The sequence below is a fragment of the Ipomoea nil genome, unplaced genomic scaffold (assembly GCF_001879475.1).
Source record: "Ipomoea nil cultivar Tokyo-kokei standard unplaced genomic scaffold, Asagao_1.1 scaffold0418, whole genome shotgun sequence".
NCBI classification, from domain to species: Eukaryota; Viridiplantae; Streptophyta; class Magnoliopsida; order Solanales; family Convolvulaceae; genus Ipomoea; species Ipomoea nil.
This window is the reverse complement of record NW_017616846.1, coordinates 2,470,760-2,481,221: the sequence shown is the minus strand read 5'-3', so window position 1 is coordinate 2,481,221 and position 10,462 is coordinate 2,470,760. Positions and strand designations below refer to the sequence as shown.

At 34.2% G+C, this 10,462-nt stretch overlaps 2 protein-coding genes across 2 annotated transcripts; one reads left to right on the top strand and one right to left on the bottom strand.

The window, feature by feature from the left end:
* The first annotated feature begins 972 nt into the window (after positions 1-972).
* Positions 973-9,262, top strand: LOC109172712. The gene is made up of 18 exons (XM_019321938.1): positions 973-1,065; positions 1,227-1,305; positions 1,406-1,497; positions 1,768-1,806; positions 1,917-1,970; positions 2,748-2,822; positions 3,396-3,461; positions 3,691-3,733; positions 3,852-3,897; positions 5,029-5,122; positions 5,207-5,259; positions 5,963-6,047; positions 6,123-6,225; positions 6,314-6,406; positions 7,258-7,327; positions 8,048-8,114; positions 8,221-8,274; positions 8,717-9,262. Exons 2-18 carry the CDS (start codon positions 1,242-1,244, stop codon positions 8,852-8,854), a joined length of 1,236 nt encoding a protein of 411 aa, XP_019177483.1. The 5' UTR covers positions 973-1,065; positions 1,227-1,241; the 3' UTR covers positions 8,855-9,262.
* Positions 9,263-9,306: 44 nt separating this feature from the next.
* Positions 9,307-10,311, bottom strand: LOC109172503 (UDP-galactose transporter 1-like). The gene has a single exon (XM_019321657.1). It carries the CDS (start codon positions 10,309-10,311, stop codon positions 9,307-9,309), a length of 1,005 nt encoding a protein of 334 aa, XP_019177202.1.
* Positions 10,312-10,462: the final 151 nt, after the last annotated feature.

Sequence of the window (10,462 nt, the reverse complement as noted above, 5' to 3'; positions counted from 1 at the left end):
AGATGATGGTCCGGGGGATGAGAAGTCTACTTGATGATCTCCAGTGGCAATACCATCCTATAGTCACTTTTCCAATCTTTTCCAAAATCTCTTAGGGGGCGTTTGGTTCAGGTTATATAACATAACCAAGGGAATGTGACATTCCAAAGCTCATATTCCGGTGTTTGGTTCATATTATCTGAGGGAATCTAACATTCCCAAGGAATGTCACATTCCCTCCACATAGGATTTTGAAGGGAATGTGATTCCCTTCAAAATCTTAGGTAATGTAAGATAACTTTGGTTATGTTAGTTTATTATTATTATTATTATTATATATATATATATATATATATATATATATATATATATAATTATTTTTGTAATTATATATATTTTTTATTTTTATTATGTTATGTTAGCATATAAAATAATTTTGTTTCTCAAGTTCAAGATTTTAGTTAATATTTTAAAATCATGTAATTATATATGATACCGTTATCTTATTTATTTATTTTAATTTTTAAATTTATTAAAATATATGAAAATATGTTAAGGATATTATAGTGTATATAAAAGATAACCCTAAACCAAACATCATTATATTACATACCCCAACTTTAACCAAACACAGGAATCTAACATTCCCAGTAATCTAACATTCCTAGCAATCTAACATTCCCTAAGGTAATCTGACATTCCGTGAACCAAACGACCCCTTATGGTTTAAAAAAACTTCAAATTGAACTTGTCCTTCTTACCCGTCCTTATCATTCCTTTAACAGTTAAAACTTTTAGCATTTTCTCAAGGATTTAATTGATCAAAAAAATAATTAATGATCAAATTGATAACTTTACTTATAGTTAATTGATCATTTCGGTAATTAATTATTTTAAATATTTTAGATTAAGAATTTAAAATAAAAAAAAAAAGAAAAGGAAAAAGTGAAATAAATTTTTGCCCCGAAACAAATGATCCGGGCTTATGAAGGGGCATTTTGGTCACCGACTCATTTTAAGAATCTCAGGTGAGTGGTAGAACTCCCGGAGGTGGTGCGCAGTTCAACGCCGGCGAACACATTCTCGGTAAAACTTTCTTGCATTGGGTTTACTCGATTGATGCGGAATTTATATGCAGTAAACTAATGCTTAGCTCTACATATCTCATCAAGTTTCTGGTAGTAAAGAAATCATGACATAAGCACTCAATAATTTATTTATCATTGTTTTTTAATATTTATTGGCAGGAACTGTTTGGCGAAATGCCTTGCATAAGAAATTGCTTAGACAATAATGTGCATCATATACTAATTACCGTCATGGCAGGTAATTTTGTGATATCAATGGAGAAACATTTTGTTTAGTGGTATTCATCACTAGTTGTTTGACATTTTGGTATAGTTTACGAGTTTCATATTTGTTGCAGCTGTTCTGTTTGAGGCACTCGGGGCTGCTTCGGTTGTTGTGCCAAGTACCGGGTGCTATGTTCTTGACAATTCCAGCTACATTTATGATTTTGTATCCTTTGTATTTATGAAATTCTTACTGTGAAGAGATGCATTGTCCATGAATCTTGGACACTGCTGGTTGTGCTCATCCATTTTGAGAGTCATAACTACACTGGCATTGCTTGAATCTTAATTAGCTTGTTAGAAGATTTTGTTATTTGATTTTGAAATATGTTTTCATTTGTATGTTTGTTCTTCTTAAGAGCTAATTGTATTTCAACATTTTTTTGGGGTTGAACTACACATTAAGCAATAATGTTTTTCCTAAGCTGCTTCTTAGAGTAGCTGGATTGGACATTCATTTAATTATGATGGGCAGGTAATGTTATAGCCATGTAAACTGCTGTGACTTCTGCCAAAAGTATGCAAAATATTATGGTCAAAGCTAGTGATTTGTAGTACTTTGCACTTATGATGGTTATCATGTAGGGCACTGACATGGTGTTACGGTTTTGTAAAGATGTACAAGCCAGATCACAAGGGGTATTTTATTCTTTGAACTCATATTACTAATTAGATAACTATGCATGCACTTTCTATTTTTATTGATTGGGGTTTTCATTTTTCAATTGTTTGTGAACAAGGATGAAACTTTTCTCTTGATTTACTGTGGTTCCAAACTCTGGGATTATTTTACACCTTGGGAGTAAACTGTCTTCTGTAGATAGTATACTCTAATGACTTCTCTTTCCTAACTCTTCATAATAAGACCAACTTTTTACAGGAGAACAGCTCCTTGATGTTCTATATTTCATGTGGATTAAAAAAAATAAATTAGATAGAGGGTGTGAAGGGGGAAGAGGAATGATTTGAGCTCCAAACTTGATCGAAGTTAGAGGAGCATTTACCCGATCTGTTGTCCCCATGGCCTGGTTTCTTGAAGATGCTATTGAAGCTCATTTTGTCCTTTTTAATTAGTTTAAGAGCAACCAATTATTGAATTTCGAATAGCTGGTTGTTTCTTATTACTTTTTCTGACAAGAAGGCTGCACAAATGTAGTTTCTTGAGTAGTATTCATAGAACTCAGCTTTGCATACAATGAGCTGCAATTTCTGTGTCAGAATAGAGAGCTCAAAATAATAGGAAATTTTACACTCAAGTGACTTGACCAATGAATTTGCTCTGCAGTATATAAGCAGGGAATGACAGATTAAAATTTCTAAGTCACATTTTCATTGATCAGGATAATGATGGTATATCTAATGCTTATGTTGCTTTGAATGCTTTCATAATTTGTTTTCATATTTACAAAACTGCAGGGGTATTTGGATTTTGGTAGATATGATAAGTTCAATTATTTTGTAGCTGGTTCTGGACAAGTCAACTTTGTTCAAGTAAGTCACAATGCTATTTCTTGGTAACTACTATGCAATATAATAGTGTAGTTTCCACTGTTCACTTGTTGGCATGACAAGACTGCACAGAAAAAAAGCTAAAACATCCCCATGTTCAACTTCCTTCGGTGTGGATGATCCAAAACCTTCCATGGAGGTTGCTTGTATCATTTTGACTTCTTTCTAATGTGGATGAATTCGTACTCTCTTCTTTTTTGGTTGTGGCTAATATCTCCTCCTATTTATCAAATAAGAAATTAAGGAAAGGATCAGGTGATGCTTTTAGATAATGGATTCCTGATTCAACTTTAAAAGGAAAGAACTTAGTTAATAAAATAAGAGGTAGAAGGAAGACGTCAAGATGGTAGCCTTTCCAGCATTCATTGCGTTCTTTAGGTAAACAGAAATGCTAATAGTTTTTGTCAGTTTTAGGTATTAGGAGAGTTCTTTGGCATGTCTATTTACTAATGTGGTTGAGCAAATCTAGCTTGATTGAAAATCATTATCAACTTACTTAAATCCTTGTTCTTCTTCCTCCTTTTTTTTTTTTTTTTTTTTTTTCCCTCAATCCAGGAATATTTCAATGGTGACCTGACTAATTGTGAGCAATCTTATGATAAGATGGGCCGTACAGCTCAGGTTCCTCTCTCTTTCATTTTCTTCCCTTTCTGCAGTTTTTCCTTCTCTATTGGAATCACATCGCATTCACATATTCTTTTATACTGTGATTTATTTTCTTCTTTCCTGTAGAGTGCCTGGGGGGAGGGCAGTGTTTTGAGTCTGTATTGTCTGCTTAACCAAGCATATAAAAAATACGTGCACTGCTAAAATATTTACATGAGTTTTCCTTCTCATCCTGAATTTGTAGGTCAATATCATATGTGGAGACTGCCCTAATGGAAAATGTAAAGGTATTATCAATTAAATAGATTGATGAACAACAATATAAAGTATAAATTCTTTCCTGCAGTATTCTTTTGTCTTTGCCTGAAGCCATTCTGGAAATACTTTTGGTTTCTTGAAATACAGGTGGACTTGGATGTATATGCAGCATCACTAATGAATCTAGCTGCAGGTATTTTAATGAATATAAAATATTATTCTATTTGGCTTTGCATAATTGATTCCATCTAAACCAAATAACCAATAATCATGTCTAAGTACTTGTAATATGGAGCAACTGCATTTATGTTTAATAAAAAAGGAAGTGGTTGTTAATCTTTTAGAAGATCAGATTTTTTGCCAATTTATCTAAGGCAAGTTTAGTGACTTTTTATGCATGTGCAAGTGTGCAACTCCACAAAGTAATAAACTGAACCTGAATGAAAGTAGTTCTCATCACAATACTACCCTAAAACAATGGGAACTTGTAGCACCATGTGAAACATTGTATTTATAGTCTCTTGTTGGATGCTTAGAAATTAATGGAGTATAGAAACTGTTAAGAGTCCCACATTAATAAAATAAGAGAGAACATATGGGTTTATAATGCTATGGATTAGACTAGCTAATTGATTGGATTCAATCTTTTAGTGTGGTTTGGCCCATGTGCATTATAGCCCAATTAAGTGAACCACCGGGCCCAATCTTAGATTATAACATAAACAATATCCAAGTTTGGGTTTTTCCATTGCTGGCAGAAAGTCCTTTTAAAATTTATCCTCTATCTCCAAATGTTCACAAGCCATTTGAATGAAGTCATCTTACTTCCAAAGATCATAGCAAAGCGATAGATTAGTTTGAGGGGTTTTAAACCAAATATTATTGGGTTACACTTGTGTGGGACTGTCTGAGATGGGTCGGATCGGGTAAATATGAAAATGTAATACTTGTACAGAAAATTGTAATACTAATTATGAATAAAGTGTTTGTTACTTATAAGGGAAAATGTAATACTTTTACATTATTTTTCATCAAAAGTATTACATTTTCCCTTATAAGTAATATTGGCAAGTGTTTGTTACTTATAAGGGAAAATGTAATACTTTTAAATCAAAATGTAAAAGTATTACATTTTTCTTCAAAAGTATTACAATTTCCCTTATAAGTAATAAACATTTTATTCCTTATTAGTATTACATTTCCAGTATAAGTATTACATTTGATCTTGACCCGATCTGCCTCACGGATCACACAAGTTTTGGCCAATTTTATTTTGTATGTTCAATTTCTGAATTTATGTTTCTATTCATGACTTTTGGACCAGAACTATAGTAGAACTTGCCATTCCATGTGACAAACCAGGCGAACGAGTGTTTAAAGGCTTCACAGTTGGTTTCCATCCACGGAAGTGGGAAATTGTAAGGAAGCCTTTTCCTCCAAATGATACTTCAAAGCTTGTTCTTACACTGCTTACAAAGTGAAATCCTTGGATGAACTTGTAGGTTTACAATGGCATGACTCAATTAGGTTTTGAAAAAGCTTATAAGGAATTCAGGTATTGGATCTGTTGTTAATTATTTGTCACAAATCTTTTGTTTCTCTTCCATCAGCAACTAAGATTTATGTCTTTCATATTTTGCAACTGCAATAATGTACGCAAAAATTAGACCCTAAGAGACCGTTTGGTGAACTTTCTTGGCAACTTAAAAGGTAAGAAAGTTATTACCATGTTTGGTGAGTGCTTTGACTAGGTAATGTTTGGGTCAACTAGGAATATAATTTCTTGAAAGGTGGTAAAGTTATTCCAGGCTAGGGGTGGCCTGATTCATTTTCTTATGTACCTGAGAATGTGTAAATTTTAGTCATTTACTTTTTTGCATGTAGCAAGGGTATATTGGAGATTAAGAAAAAAAAAAAAAATCTTTGGAAAGTTTAGACAAAACAAATGCTTGAAATAACTTTACATGGAATTTAATTGTTATGTTTCAAGGGTAACACCAAACATGTTATCTAATTTTCTTAGCAAATACATTCCTTGGAATTACCTTTTCAAGAATTTAATGGGTGGGAAAGCAGTCAAAGCACCAAACGGCCTCTACTCCATAGTCTAATTTAACATGTCAAGTACCTTTTAAAGTGCTTGGCTGTCTTCACTTCCCTATACTATCAATATTCTTAAGAATCATATGCAAATTCCAACTATCTCTACCTAAAGGTAATAAATATAAACTGTTGATTGATTCCCTATCACTATACAGCTTCAGCACGGATCAAACTCAAGTAGACCTTTATATGACTGCAGTTGCATCTCTTTCGAGTTTAGTGCAAAAGCCAGTAACTAAGGTGCTTTGAACTTTCCTTCTTTTGTATATTTCAGCTTTACTAAATACTGATTCATCTTCCCACACAATCCTCCAGATTTCACCTGACCAAGGTTTGGAGGTGAAATTATCAGGCTCAGCAACAAGTGGAGAGTCACCTACAACATTATCACCAACAGTCTTAACTATTGATTGGACATGTATAAGACATATATCTCCAACTTATAGGTTTGTGAAGTAAAATAATGATAATTGATGATCCTCTAAACATCTGGTTATTATCTTCAGGTGAAACAGCTCGTGACACGCCATATGAAGTTAACATTACCATTCCAGTGGAAAGCTATGATCCCATTCAATTCACCCTTACTAAAATGTGCAGTAAGTTTTATAGAACTTCTCTTCTTCTTGCTGTGTGTCTTTGCTTCATCATGTACATGTACTTCTCACTGCATGATGATATCTGTGAATCCCTTTGTATAAAGTTCAGCAGATTAAACAACTATTTCGCCTCTAGCATGGTTTTCAAATTTCAACTATCCATTCCACCACCAATTCTCCAAAGTTGTTGCAAGACTTTTCCTCCAACTCAAAGTTGGCACGGAAAATCTTGTCGATTATTTTCTTTTATTTTTGTGCATGAAAATTGGGGCCAAATCATACCATTGATTTATATCTCATATTTTGAAACTTAAATGATTTAGAGAGCCAAAAGGAATAACTCCCACTAGTTTATACATACACACGCACGCACACACATACGTGAAGGACTGAAGGGTAAATTTGGCTTTAACCTGCATCTTAACGGAAGTGCTCTAGCATGCTTTCTTCAAAGGGTTTGATTCCTCCTGGTCCTTTTTGCAGGTGACTTTAGTATGTCTTATTGTTTTGGCACATATCTTTTGTCTGGATTTCTTGGTAGTCTTGTGCTGCACCCTCTGCTTTTGACTGTTCTTATCTTCTTATTAAGATTTAGTAGTCTGTACTAAATGACATGCTTGCTTTGTTTTGCTGTTAGTAAGTTCAAGGTTCTCTTAGAAAAATGCAACACTCGTTTCATAATACTGTCTTGAAATTTATATTCAAAGATAATGTCTTGATTGTAACTCTGAGGCTGCATCCAACATAATAGATTACTGAAAGTAATATTGGAGATGAAATCAACTGCTCCATAGTTGCTTCCTGCAGTTAAATTCTGGTTCATGGTCTAACTTGTGATTCTTATGTTTTAGCGGTGGGTAGTCAAAGTGAGAAAGGAGATGGTACAAGAGGATGGACAGTATTTGGAGTGATATCTTGCGTGTATGTAAAGATCCCTATTCTATTCAGCTTCCTTCATATGACTAATAATGACATATTAAGGCGAAGTTTGGTTCATGTAATAGGCCAAGAATGGAATAACAATCCATGGAATAGACCTATAACCTATTATGTTGTTTGGTTCATTTTCTATTCTATGGAATGAGCTATTCCCTTTACAATGGAAATAGCTTTTCTCGGGAGGGACCATGGAGTGTTAATAATAGCTTTTTTTTATAATATTGAAAGTACTGTTTTCCATATAACATATTATATGCTATGTGTATATGTGTGCATATACGTATATATATGTGTGTGTTTGTATGGGTATTTTTGTCATTTGGTAGTTTATTCCATTTTTATTTTAAAACCAACTAAACATTGAAATATCATTTGTTTTGAAATCTTGTTTCTATTATGTATGCAAACCAAGCAATGGGTATAGTGTTTTTATTATATTGTGTACCCATATTCCATTATTCCATTTTTTCTGGACCATTATTGGTATTCCCTCTGTTTTCATTCCAAGAACCAAATGTCATGTAAGAGGCTATCTGCAATTCTGCATGTATTTTAGTTTGTAAATTGTGCTTCATAACTGGCTACTTGAAGGATTTTGACCATTGCTAGCATATATTTGAAATATACATTTATGTCAATAATGTTTGTAGTTTATTTTACTAAGATGAAATAATGATATCTAAACACAACGACATGGAGCAGGTTCATTGTTGCCTCAACACTGCTGTGCTGTGGAGGGTTTATTTACAATACACGAGTGCAAAATCAGGTTTCTCACCTTAATTTGCATATAGAATCAAATACTCAACTTCAATTCTCCTGGCTTTTGATATTCTTTTGTCCATTTCTTAACGTATATTATACATCATGTGCAGCATGGTCTTGATGCGTTGCCTGGAATGGCATACTTATCCGCATGTTTAGAAACAGTGAGTAAAACATACTTCTATGTATTTATTTCAAATGCTCATTTTGATTAGGTTGAATTTCAACCCATACTTAGTAGTGGTGACTGCAGGGTTTTTGTTTAGTGGTGTTAAAATTCTACACACACACAATATTAAATAACATTGAAACAAGTGGATGCTTAGTAGCTTACCTCAGTTAACCATTCTTTGTTGTTTAGGATTTTACTTATTATTTTTATGTGAATGCCGAAATGGATGAGAGCTTAAAGCTTAAGGAGAGAAATGTGAAGAGTGAAGAATAGAACAAATAGTTGATAGTTGATACGTGGGATAGTAAATTAGGAAAATGGTCCAATATATACTATCGATGAGAAAGGAAAAAAAAAAAAAAAGGCTTTTTTTTCTTTTCATAAAACAATTGTAACTTATGGCTGTTTTAAATTTGGAATTTGAAACTTTGCAGTTGGGTGGAGTAGGCCACAACTACACACAGCCAGAAGATACCAATAGATCTTTTGAAAACCAGGCTTCATGGGAACAAAACTCAGATTCTACTCAAGGAACCTGGAGAACTACTGAAAGAACATATGGGTCAATTTGATGAATTTAAGGTCATCTCCTAAATTCACAGACTTGCCATCTCCTGGAGTCCAAGTGTCACAAATTAAAATTGCTTTCGAAAAAGAAGGAAGTTACTAATCTATCAGGTCTGCATATGAAGCGTATCATATTTTCTTGTTGCAGAAGAAGTTGATGAAAGCATATTAGGCATAGTAAACCTCAGTTTTGGCCTTTCTTGCATTATGTTTGAAACATAGATCTGCCAATTTGGCCTAGGTGTAGATGATCATCTTAAAACCCAATCAGGCATTTACTTTATTTCATAGTGTACCCTTCACTTGATACTTTCTTTTTGGGGGTTCTTTGGTCTTCATACAGTGACATCATTGCATTGAAATTAAAACTCTTAGGTGTTATCTTGAAATGTCCTAAAACAAAGAATTTATCATATTTTGAATGAAAATGTTAAAGGTTAACAGAGACTTGAGGACTTTAATCTCTGTTATTTTCTGATTTCTGATTTACCAATGGAATACACTCCAAGTTACTCCTAGAAGCTTGCTGTGAGATCATCTGCCTGACATAGCCATAGAATGTACATCCTATCAATGTCACTACACATCCAACGGCGTTGAAAGCTGAGATGGGGTTTCTGAATATCAACCAGGAACATCCAACGGCAACCGCAACCTTAAGGTTTCCAGCAACGTTAAACGTGACAGCAGTCGTGGAGTGGATAACGTAGAAGATAGAGAAGTTGAGGCAAAACGCCAGCACCCCAGACCCAACAATGATACCACAAGATGAAAGAACAAAAGGGTGAGTGTTTAAGTTGAACCATTCAATCACTCCATACCCTTCCACCACTAAAGCTGGTAACCCCAATATCATAGTTGCAAAAGGAGACATGTAGAATACTGTGTTTATACTGTCAAACTTGTACCCATGCAACAAAGACTCCGCTAGAATGGTTTTGGTCGAAGTTGCAAGACAACCCACCAAGGCCGCACAGAACCCGAATATGTTGAAACTGAGCTCAGTGATAGAAGCCAGGAGAATCCCCCCAACAATGGGGTTCAAACAAGCCCAGATTCTCCAATCAAAGCGTTTCCCCCATACTAGCCCCTGCAAAATCACTGTAGTTGCAGGTGTGAATGACTTTATGGTTTGCATGAAAGAAACTGGGATGTATCTCAAGCTCACATTCCCCAGCACAATGTTGACACAGAACACAAATGACATGGGAAAAATCTTTCTCCACAGATCCCCAGGGCTAACCACAATTAGTGGCTTAACCTTTAGAACTTTGATCACTATATATGCCCCAATAGCCGAGCAGATGAAGTGAATGCAAGAAACTGTGAGGGGAAACTTGAAATCCAGTTTCTGAAAGATCCACTTGTTCATAATGATGACCGCCACATTGAAGAACCACCATTGAAGGATGGCGATTATGGATCGAATCATACTCCACTCACACACGAATCTGTTGCCCATATCTTGTTACTGGTATGATGATTTCTCTCATGTTATTGTATTATTGGATTTTTATACTAAAGCAAGCATGCTTGAGTGCTTGCTAGTAGGAAGACTATAATTTTATTTTAGCAAATTAATAATTAGATTACCTATTAAATTGTTTAAATTA